This window comes from Pongo abelii, chromosome Y (assembly GCF_028885655.2).
Source record: "Pongo abelii isolate AG06213 chromosome Y, NHGRI_mPonAbe1-v2.0_pri, whole genome shotgun sequence".
In the NCBI taxonomy this organism is placed as follows: Eukaryota; Metazoa; Chordata; class Mammalia; order Primates; family Hominidae; genus Pongo; species Pongo abelii.
In genome coordinates this window covers 3,396,870-3,408,952 of record NC_072009.2, presented here as the reverse complement: position 1 = coordinate 3,408,952, position 12,083 = coordinate 3,396,870, and the positions used below count along the sequence as shown (strand labels likewise).

General features: G+C 42.2%; 1 protein-coding gene across 1 annotated transcript in view; it reads right to left on the bottom strand.

Annotated features, from left to right (window-relative positions):
* LOC129053371 (F-box-like/WD repeat-containing protein TBL1Y) overlaps nucleotides 1–10,005 on the bottom strand; it is a 68,593-nt gene extending 58,588 nt beyond the window's left edge. The window contains exon 1 of the mRNA XM_054545399.2: nucleotides 9,920–10,005. Within this exon, the coding sequence (XP_054401374.1) occupies nucleotides 9,920–9,977 (58 nt within the window). The 5' untranslated portion in view covers nucleotides 9,978–10,005. The remainder of the gene's footprint in view (nucleotides 1–9,919) is intronic.
* Between the last annotated feature and the right edge of the window lie 2,078 nt (nucleotides 10,006–12,083).

Genomic DNA, 12,083 nt, shown 5'->3' with positions numbered 1-12,083 from the left:
ATTTTAGGTCTTATGTTTGAGTCTTTAATCCATCTTATGTTAATTTTTGTATAAGGTGTAAGGAAGGGATCAGTTTCAGCTTTCTGCCTATGGCTAGCCAGTTTTTCCAACACCATTTATTAAATAGAGAATATTTTCCCCATTGCTTGTTTTTGTCAGGTGTGTCTAAGATCATATGGTTGTAGACGTGTGGTGTTATTTCTGAGGTCTCTGTCCTGTTCCATTGGTCTATATATTTGTTTTAATATCAGTATCATTCTGTTTTGGTTACTGTAGCCTTGTAGTATATTTTGAAGTCAGGTAGCACGATGCCTTCAGCTTTGTTCTCTTTGCTTAGGATTGTCTTGGCTATGTGGGCTCTTTTTTGGTTCTATATGAGATTTAAAGTAGTTTTTTCCAATTCTGTGAAGAAAGTCAATGGTAGCTTGATGGGGATCACATTGAATCTATAAATTACTCTGGGAATTATGGCCATTTTCATGATATTGATTCTTCCTATCCCTGAGCATGGAATGTTTTTCCAGTTGTTTGTGTCCTCTCTTATTTCCTTGAGCAGTGGTTTGTAGTTCTCCTTGAAGAGGTCCTTCACATTCCTTGTAAGTTGGATTCCTAAGTATTTTATTTTCTTTGTAGCCATTGTGAATGGGAGTTCACTCATGATTTGGCTGTTTGTTTGTCTGTTATTGGTGTATAGGAATGCTTATGATTTTTGTACATTGATTTTGTATCCTGAGACTTTGCTGAAGTTGCTTATCAGCCTAAGGAGGTTTTGGGCTAAGACAATGGGATTTTCTAAATATACAATCATGTCATCTGCAAACAGGGACAATTTGACTTCCTCTCTTCCTAACTGAATATGCTTTATTTCTTTCTCTTGCCTGACTGCCCTGGCCAGAACTTCCAATACTATGTTGAATAAGAGTGGTGAGAGAGGGCATCCTTGTCTCTTGCTGGTTTTCAAAGGGAATGCTTCCAGTTTTTGCCCATTCAGTATGATATTGGCTGAGGGTTTGTCATAAATAGCTCCTATTATTTTGAGATATGTTTCATCAATACATAGTTTATTGAGACTTTTTAGCATGAAGGGTTGTTGAATTTTTGTCAAAGGCCTTTTCTGCATCTATTGAGATAATCATGTGGTTTTTGTCATGGGTTCCGTTTATGTGATGAATTATGTTTACTGAGTTGTGTATGTTGAACCAGCCTTGCATCCCAGGGGTAAAGCCAACTTGATTGTGGTGGATAAGCTTTTTGATGTGCTGCTGGATTCGGTTTGCCAGTATTTTGTTGAGGATTTTTGCATCGATGCTCATTGGGGATACTGGCCTGAAATTTTCTTGTTTTGTTGTGTCTCTGCCAAGTTTTCGTATCAGGATGATGCTGGCCTCATAAAATGAGTTAGGGAGGATTCTCTCTTTTTCTATTGATTGGAATTGTTTCAGAAGGAATGGTACCAGCTCCTCTTTGTACCTCTGGTAGAATTTGCCTGTGAATCTGTCTCGTCCTGGAGTTTTTTTGGTTGGTAGGCTATTAATTATTGCCTCAATTTCAGAGCCTGTTATTGGTGTATTCATGGATTCAACCTCTTCTTAGTTTAGTCTTGGGAGGGTGTATATGTCCAGGAATGTACCATTTCTTCTAAATTTTCCAGTTGATTTGCGTGGAGGTGTTTATAATATTCTCTGATGGTAGTTTCTATTTCTGTGGGATTGGTGGTGATATCCCCTTTATCATTTTTTTATTGCATCTATTTGATTCTTGTCTCTTTTCTTCTTTATTAGTCTGGCTAGTGGGTCTACCTATTTTGTTGGTCTTTTCAAAAAACCAGCTCCTGGATTCACTGATTTTTTGAATGGCTTTTTGTGTCTCTCTTTCTGTCAGTTCTGCTCTGATCTTAGATATTTCTTGTCGTCTGCTAGCTTTTGAATTTGTTTGCTCTTGCTTCTCTAGTTCTTTAAATTGTGATGTTAGGGTATCAATGTTAGATCTTCCTTGCTTTCTCTTATGGGCATATAGTGCTATAAATTTTCCTCTACACACTGCTTTAATATTAGATCTTAATTATTTCTTGTTGTCTGCTAGCTTTTGAATTTGTTTGCTCTTGCTTCTCTAGTTCTTTAAATTGTGATGTTAGGGTATCAATTTTAGATCTTCCTTGCTTTCTCTTATGGGCATGTAGTGCTATAAATTTTCCTCTACACACTGCTTTAAATGTGTCCCATAGATTCTGGTATGTTATGAGACAGCTTGTTCTACTTAGCACATTACTCTGGATCTTGTTGCACATATTCACAGCTCCTTCCTTTTCACAGCTGAGCAGTGCTCCATGGCACAGAGACAACACAGCTTGCTTCACCTACATCCTCTGAGGGATAATGGCCTTTTTTCCAGAATATTGCTATTATGACTAAAGCTACATTTTCTGCTTAATTTTTTTCATAACCAAATTTTGTCAGATACCAGTGTAGCTAACAAATGACACTGTTTGTGCTAGGGACTTGCCCCAAACACTGAACAGAACTATGAAAAAGCTCTTATCATGTAATAATTACTGGGAATCCACACTAATTATAATTCACTCTAAGTTATAATGTAATAATATTACTGTGGTTCTCTCTTCTGAGACTAATTATCTAAACTTAACACATCTACACATGGACCATCTCACTGTGACCTGTCGCCCAAAACTGTGGTAAAAATACACATTTATTTTGTGGAGACAGGTTCTCACTGTTGCCTAGGCTGCAGTATACTGTCATGATCCCCATTCACTGCAGCCTTGAACTCCCAGGCTCAAGCAATCCTCCCACCTCAGCCTCCCAAAGTGCTGGATTACAGATGTGAGCCTCCATGCCCAGCTAATTTTTGAAATTTTTTTTGTGGAGATAGGGTGTTGCTATGTTGCCCAAGCTTGCTGGAAATCCTGGCCTCCAGTGATGCTCTCACCTTGGCCTCCATCTTAACCATTTTTAAGTGCACAGTTTAGAGGCATTAGGTGCATTCATACTGTTGTGCAACCTTTGCCACCAAACGTGTTGAGAATTTTATTCATTTTGCAAAACTGAAACTGTACCCTTAAATATGAACTCCACACCCTCCGTTTCTCCCCATCCCCCAGCAACTACCCTTCCACTGTCTGTCTCTTTGGACTAGACTCCTCAAGGTATCCCTTACAAGTAGAATCCTATGGTATCTGCCATTTGTGACTGGCTAATTTCACTTGGCATAATTTCTTTGAGGGTCATCCATGCTGTAGCCTGTGTCAGAATTTCCCTCCTTTTCAAAGCTCAGTCATGGTATTTCACTGTATGGATGCACACATGCTTCTGATGGAAGTTCCTCTGTCAACGGATATCTGTGTTGTTTCTGCTAAGGTTTTTTAAAGCACACTGTACTACTCCCCTAAAGTGTGAGGTCAGTCTTGGAAGGAGGGAGCATGTCTTTCTGTTCAGCTGACCCTGACACCACCACCCTCACAACAGCAGCTTACAGATTCGACAGGAGGAGAATGGCACAGAACAGAGCTTGGTCTCCACTTGGGCAGAAACTCCAGAACCATGAAATGCCAGGCCAGCAGGAGGTGACAAGAACCACCCACTCAACTGACAGCCCTCTGTTCAGAAGCCTAGGATATGAAGAGCACTGGAACACAGGGACACCTCAGGGAAGTGCTTCCCCTCCACCTTACCTCACTCTAACCAAGACCTGCACGAGTTGTGAAGTTGCTGGGTCATCTGCTACATACTCCTTATGGAGAGCCCAACCTCACTGTGTGTTGAGTGCTTAGTGTAGCCTTTTATCTCTGTGCTTGGGCTTGCAGTGGATAGAGGAGGACACTGAGATCTCAGTCACTCTTCTGCGTACTCACTCCTCTTAACACTAAATCATCTGAATGACATCATCACCAGAGAGAAGTATTGCAGGTGAAGTATGTCACATGGCCAGGAAATCAATATATCTATCTAATCTAATCAATCTACCCTATCTAATTTATCTATTAATATCTACTCTTCTGATCTATTATTACCTATCTTATTTATGCATCTATCATCATCAAATATATTAATATCTACTCTATCTAATCCATCTATTTAACCTATCTATTAATATCTACTGTCTAATCTATTTATTAATAGCTACTGTGTTTAATCTATCAATCTATTGGCCTATGTATCTATATCTATCATCTGTCTAATCTATCAATATCTACTCTAAACTATCTACCTAATGTATCTATTAGTATTTATGTATCTATCTACCTATGTATTCTACCTATCCTATCTAACCTGTCTAAACTATCTAGCCTGTCTCTATCTATCTATCTATCTATCTAAAAGATAAGTAGATTTAGAAGTTAAACATATAGGTGGGGAAAAAACTTCACTGGATTTTGATGACTTGGACAGCATGGGTATGTGGGCAAATGCACAGAGATCTTTCCTGGATGCCATATGGTCCAGCTGGTAGGAACCCTGTTTTCTGAAAGCCAGAACAGACAGCCCTCTGTCCTGTGCAGATTCTGGAGTCTATCCACCAGAGGGCTGACCAGACTGTAGAGTTTTCCGTTTATATGCAGAAAGTTACACCAACAGCACTGCTGAAGGAGGGGAAGGTATGCAAACCAGGATGCTCTGTTACTCAGCAGACCTGGGCTACATTCATGTCTGCCCACAGAAACTGTGACCCTGACAGATTCATGAATTTAGCCCAGAAGGCTAACTGCAAAGCCTCAGAAAAAGAATCAAACTTCATGGGTGTCCTGCAGATATATACACCAGAGCTAATGTCTTTTTACATACTTTCCAATATGCCTTGAGCAACAGGCAGACAAGCTCTGCAACAGAACTCATCTCTGTAAAACCACTCATATTTATCATGTGTCTTGCCTCCGCCTCAGTTGGAAAAGAATGCACTGGTTTCTGAAACCTACACTTAACCACATGAACCAGCAATCCCACTCCTAGATATTTACCCAAGAGAAGTGAAAACCTATGTTCACACAAAAGATCTGTATGAAAATGTTTTTTGTAGCTTTATGTTGGAATCCCTAAAACCTGGAAAACACCCAAATGTCCTTCCACAGGAGGATGGATAAACAAATCACTGAAAAGACCTTCAAAATGAAATGTCACTTAGCTATTAAAGGAAGAATGGCTGGTGCACACAATAGCATGCATGAATCTCAAATGCATGAGGTTGAATAAAAGATGTCACACTCTCAGGGCCACACAATGCATGATGCCCATCTCTATGCCATTCTTACAAGTGCAAAACTCTATGAACAGAACACAGAGTAGGCTGCAAGGTGCATGGAAGGAATGGAAGAAGGCTCAGCACAAAGGGACACTAGGTAATTTTGAAATGACAGAACTGTCATGTGTGTTGACTATACTCAAGATAGCTCCTCACATTCCTTTCTTCCTTCCTCTTCAGACAGTATTTTCTCCTGCTTTAAAAAATCATTTTGGTTGGGTGTGGTGATGCATGTCTATGATCCCAGCACATTGAGAGGCCAAGGTAGAAGGAGCCTTTGAACCCAGGAGTTCAAATCCAGCTTGGGGAACATAGTGAGACACTGTCTCTACAAAAAATATAAAAATTAGCCAGCTGAGGTGGCACATGCGTATGGTTCCAGCTACTTTGGAGGATGAGATATAAGGATCACTTGGTCCCATGAGGTAGAGGCTGCAGTAAGCCATGGTCGCAGCACTGTACTCCAGCCTGAGTGACAGAGGAAGCCCATCTCACGAAACAAACAGACAAACAAAAAATCTTTTCATACATACCTCCCTTCCCCTGAATCTATCACTTGATTATGTTGCTGCAGGCAGTTCTTTCCCAGCTACATTCAGTTCAAATCTGTGGTTCTGTCCCCGTGTTCCTCATAATGCCTTGCAAGTCTGTGTGAATTATCTCATGTATGCTAAAAATCTGGGTACGGAAGAACATGTCTTCTTTATAGTTTGGATTTTGGGTGATCAAGTACCAGAGGAAATACTTATTATGTTTACAGGAACTCATCTGACAAATTTTCTGTCTTTCTATACTAAGTGGAAAAAGGACTTCCACTTCCCTGGCTGTATTCAGAAATACGTGGGGGCAAACAACTCATGACTCCCCTAGCGTTTGGGGGAGCTGCTCACTACAGCAGGTGCAGGCTGTGCACATTTCTAGAGGCTCGCTCCCTTGCTTCTCTCCTCCTGGGATGGTAACATGAGCTCACGGGAAAGGCACATGGCCACCATGTGATTCTTAAAAGCTTCCCAGATAGCACAAGTGACCAGGCAATGGATCCCGTAAGACAGAGGCCAATGGACTCACCCATCAATGCCAGACTGCTAAACTCATGCAAACATAACAAATCCCTTTTGGCACTAGAACTTGGTAATGCAAAAGTTCTCTACTACTTAAAATTTTTGCCCAATCAGTTTCCTTTTTCTGACTGCCATGAGTGTGCTGCTTTGAGATGCCACCTATGGATAACATCCACTGAGTGCTTCTGATGGCAAAGGCCCTGCTTTGGACAAGTAACAAAGGCAACAATGAAAATCCACTAATCCACACAGGTTAGGAAATACACATGGTTTGCTAAAAGCTAGATGACCTGACATCTGCCTGTTGTGGGCAGAGGAACAAAACAGATCCATTTTTGAGGCTCTTTCCTGAGTTTGAAGAGCTGTGTGTCTTGGATCCTTCTTCAACACCCTACTCCCCAGCTATCTGAGGATATCAGTGCTCCACTGAAGATTCCCTTTCTTGCAGCCTAATGCATCCTAACTGACATCATGGATACGGGTAGAGGGGAGGAAGAGAGACACTGGTGAAGGAGATGCACAGTTGGACAGGAATGGCATCTATTCTGTTGGGTCCAGGGCTCAGAAGCAGGACTCAGGCCACAAGCTCAGTGACTCTGGAGAACTTGTCCATCACTGCACCTGGAAGGCGAGGTTGGGGGTTCTGAGCAGATCTTCCAGGGAACCCTGCCCAGCTGCACTGCAGGTAAACACCTACTCCCTTCCTCACCACCCCCACCCCTATACCCACTTCCTGCTGCACACAGGTAAGGATGGATGACCAGGGAAGGAGGAATGCCAGTTGCAGTAAGATTACTGGATATGGGAACCCAGAACTTACTGAAGACTTCTAATGGAGAAAGTCAGACTGGAGGTAGTTGAGGAATGAATCATTTTCTGAGAGGCAGAATCTGTTTTTAATGAGTTTGGTGGGGTGCAGGAATGAGAGTACAGGTGCTTGAGGAGGGAACATGATCAAGGAAACATTTTCCTTTTTCTTTTTTTCTTTTTTGAGACGGAGTGTCATTCTGTCACCCAGGCCGGATTGCAGTGGCATGATCTTTTTGTTTGTTTGTTTGTTTGTTGAGTCAGAGTGTCGCACTGTCACCCAGGTTGGAGTGCAGTGGTGCGATCTCGGCTCACTGCAAGCTCTGCCTACGAGGTTCACGCCATTCTCCTGCCTCAGCCTCCCGACTAGCTAGGACTACAGGAGCGTGCCACCATGCCTGGCTAATTTTCTGCATTTTTAGTAGAGATGGGGTTTTCACTGTGTTAGCTAGGATGGTCTCGACTCCTGACCTCCTGATCTGCCTGCCTCAGCCTCCCAAAGTGCTGGAATTACAGGTGTGAGCCACCGCAATCGGCCTTCTTTTTTCTTTAAGGTAGAAGGGAGACATTGATAGGCTGAGGAGAAGGTGCTCTTTCTTGACTGGGGCTCAATAAATATTGACCTAACCAAAACTTCAGGACTTGAGGTAAACATAGAAAATATCCCAAGAATGAACACTTCTTTGCTCCCTTCTTCCTTTAAATACAACCTTGTGGAGTACTCCAAAACGTTCCAGTGGCTGGGCGCAGTGGCTTATACCTGTAATCCTAGCACCCTAGGAGGCCAAGGTGGTGGATCATTGAAACCAAGGAGTTCCAGACCAGCGTGGGCAACAGGGTGAAACCCTGTCTCTACAAAAATTACAAAAATTAGCCAGGCATGTTGGTATGCCTGTAGTCTCAGCTACTTGGGAGGCTGAGGTGGAAGGACGGCTTCAGCCTAGGAGGTTGAAGCTGCAGTGAGCACCAGACTAGGCAACAAACTGAGAACTCATCTCAAAAAAAGAAAGTACCACAATACACGCAATAACTGGAAGAAAGTACAATAGTCTGTCTCTTCAATACCAACTCCACCTAAGGTATGCTACTTCAACAACACTGTAGAATCAGGAAATGAAGCTCACAGATGTTACACAAAGCTGACATTTGCCAAGGTCTACGCGTTATTGTGCTCTAGCTCTCCATCTCAACTGCCTGGTTACAGAGGCTTCATAAACAAGCACTGAATAAAGAAGACAATCTTTCTGGGGAGAGTTGGGGGTTTCTGCCAAGAGGCCAGCAAAGCTCACACTCGGGGACCCCAGGGACCAGCCAGCAGCATGGCTCTGTCTCCGTGCACGTGATCTTTTACACCTGACAGCTCCAGCCTGGAACTTGATACATGCTGTGAGTCTCTTTGGCCTTCATCACATCCTTGTGCAGAGATGTTGCTAAATGCTAAACTACACGCCACAAGTGAACAGGAAGGCAGGTTTTGCTACATGTGATTTCCATTTGCAGCCACCTCTGGGAAGCTTTGAGCTCCGAGACAGGAGATCACCTGTGCTAGTCTAAGAGCCAAGGTTGAGGTATTAGCACAGGGGTTATTATTTCCCTGATTCCCAGGGGTGAGGCAGTACCTATTGTGTTTTGTGTACCAATTGCTTATACTGTATCTGACAACAGCCAATCCAAGGTATCTGATATATATGCAGAAAGCACATGCACTTCCCATGAATAACCGTAGCTGGGAGCACAAGGGACACAGACCCAGGCTTGGATGGGGAGGGCACTTATTTACAACATGTTACGTGCCTCACATACTTGATCACGTTTGCCTGGGCAGGAAAACTGAGGCTCAAATGAACAGGCCTCACTCAGACTTGTTTAACGATCACAGCTCGAGCCATTCTGGGTGGCTCCAATGCCTACATTGTATCCTACACAGCAGTGAGAGAACCCATGCCCAAGGGACCACAGACTGGCTTCCCTCAAATTGAATACATACCTCTCTGGGAGGGGGTGCCAAAGAACTGGGAGTTCCTTTTCAAATAATCAAGTTCCATACTGTATATTCAATCTGGTATTAAGGGCACAAACCTTAAAAGGACTCCAGAACAAATGCTGGTGGTTGAACTGTACCCCCACCCCCACAAATTCACAGGTTAAAGTGCTCATCAACGGTGCATCTCAGAATGTGACGCTATTTGGAAACAGGGTCAGTGCAGATGTAATTATCGCTGGATTCAGAATCAATTACTCAAATTAGGTTATCCTGGAGTAGAGTAAATTCCTAAACCAATCTGACTGTCTTTACCACTGGGAAATGTGGACAAATCTGAACACAGAGACAAGGGTGATGCCCCTAGAAGCCAAGGAATCCAAAGACTGCAGCAAGGCCCCAGGAGCCAGGACGGGCACAGGAGACTCACCCTCAGAAAGAACTGACCTTTCCACATCTTGATCTTGGACTTCTGTCCTCAGGAACTAGGAGACAACGTATTTCTTTTTAAGCCACCCCAGTTTGCAGTACTGCGTTATGGCAGCCCTAGGAAACAAATCTACTGGCTCTGTATATTGGTTAGGAAGACAGCTGTGTGTAGTAAACATGTAGAGATAACAAACAAAGTCCAGTAGGGTCATTATCATTGAGGAAGGTGGGATGACATGGCTCCAGAAACTTCTCTTCTCCCCGTTAGCATTAAGAACTTTCTTAGCTCTTCTTCTTCTACAAACTGGTTTTGAACCAAGGGTTGATCATTCTGCTTGTAAGATGCTCAAGATGAATTTCCTTGCGACAGAAAATGAAGCCTTCTTACCTGACTCCTGGAGATACCGATAAACCAGAAAGTTCACCTCGTCACTGGTTATGCTCATCTTAGCCTCACCTCGCGGCGATGAGGTATTGATGAAGTGGGAACCACCCTCTGTTTGAAAAAAGAAGACAGTTTTGAAACACCGCCTGTGTGTTTCTCTTTTTTTGTGTGTGTGAGGTGATTAAAGGAAATAATATCTATGCTATTACACACACGAAGGTAATTAATATATGATGTGTTATATTTTGTAATTATGTAATTACATAAACATTCCATAATTATACATACGAAAAAAAAGACCAGGTGAAATGTTTTCCAAAAAAACAAGAATTTACCTATTTCCTAAGGCCAGGGAAGGCTCAAGTAGAAACCTAATTAAACTAAAGAGCTTATGCACAGCAAAAGAAACTATCATCAGAATGAACAGCCAACCTATAGAATGGGAAAAAAAATTTGCCATCTATCCATCTGACAAAGGGCTAATATCCAGAATCTACAAAGAACTTAAACTAATTTACAAGAAAAAAACAACCCCATCAAAAAGTGGGTGAAGGATATGAATACACACTTCTTGAAAGAAGACATTTATGCAGCCAACAAACGTATGAAAAAAAGCTCATGATCAATGGTCATTAGGGAAATGTAAATCAAAACTACAATGAGATACCATCTCACACCAGTTAGAATGGCGATCATTAAAAAGTCAGGAAACAGATGCTGGAGAAGATGTGGAGAAATAGGGATGCTTTTACACTGTTGATGGGAGTGTAAATTAGTTCGACCATTGTGGAAGACAGTGTGGCGATTCCTCAAGGATCTAGAACTAGAATTACCATTTGACCCAGCAATCCCATTACTGGGTATATACCAAAGGATTATAGATCACTCTACTCTAAAGACACATGCACATGTATGTTATTGTAGCACTGTTCACAACAGCAAAGACTTGGAACCAACGCAAATTCCCATCAATGATAGACTGGATAAAAAAAATGTGGCACATATAAACCATGGAATACTATGCAGCCGTAAAGAAGGATGAGTTCATGTCCTTTGCAGGGATATGGATGAAGCTGGAAACCATCATTCTCAGCAAACTAACACCAGAACAGAAAACCAAACACCACATGTTCTCACTTATAAGTGGGAGTTAACAATGAGAACACATGGACACAGGGCAGGGAACATCATATGCTGGCACTGGGGGGTTGGGGAGTGGGAGAACATTAGGGAAAATAGCTAATGCATGCTGGGCTTAATACCAAAGTGATGGGTTGATAGGTGCAGCAAACCACGATGGCACATGTTTACCTGTGTAACAAATCTGTACATCCTGCATTATGAACCCAAGTACTTAAAATAAAAATAAAAAGACATAAAATGAAAAAAAAAAAAACAACAGTGTGTTGCTCTAGATCAGAGTCAGCAAACTGCAACCCAGTATCAATGTCTATAAATAAAATTTTCTTGGCACTCAGCCACATTCATTCATCTCCATAGGGCCTTCATAATGCAATGGCAGAGTAAAGCAGCTGCAACTGCCTGGCCCACAAATCCTAAGCCCCTTACTATCAGGTCCATCACAGACCACGTTTGCTGAGCATGCTCTCAGTCCTTCCTGCTTTACGACAGATTTTCCCACTTCTACTTCAGAGAACAATTGCCTAGTCCCTTCTTGGTGTGGAATCTTCCTGCCGTGGAATCTTCCTGCCTAAGAACCTCAATGGTGAATGCCCCCTAATGTGAACATTCCTCATAATCTTACCAACCAGTTTAACAATGAGAATCAATAAAACACAATTACCAAGGTCTGTTATGGATGACTTTGAAAGGAGGACATGTGTTGAAACCACACACATCTCAAGGAAATAATTATAAGCCTTCACTTTCTGAGCCGCAGTGCCCAAGACAGGCAGAAAGAGTATGTTAGACAGGTTACTCCCAGCCTTACTGATGAACAATAGCAACAGAGTGCCCTTTTTCAGGATAATCCCAAATTACCACCTGCATCTATAAACTGCATAAGGTATCAAAGGCCACAAAAACACTCAGTCATTTATAAGGCCAAACACAGACACCTCACGCACCGGAGAAATTCAACGTATACTAGATTCAATTAAACTGAAGCTTATGTTCCCAAAGTACTAAAATTAATACCCAGTCAAAA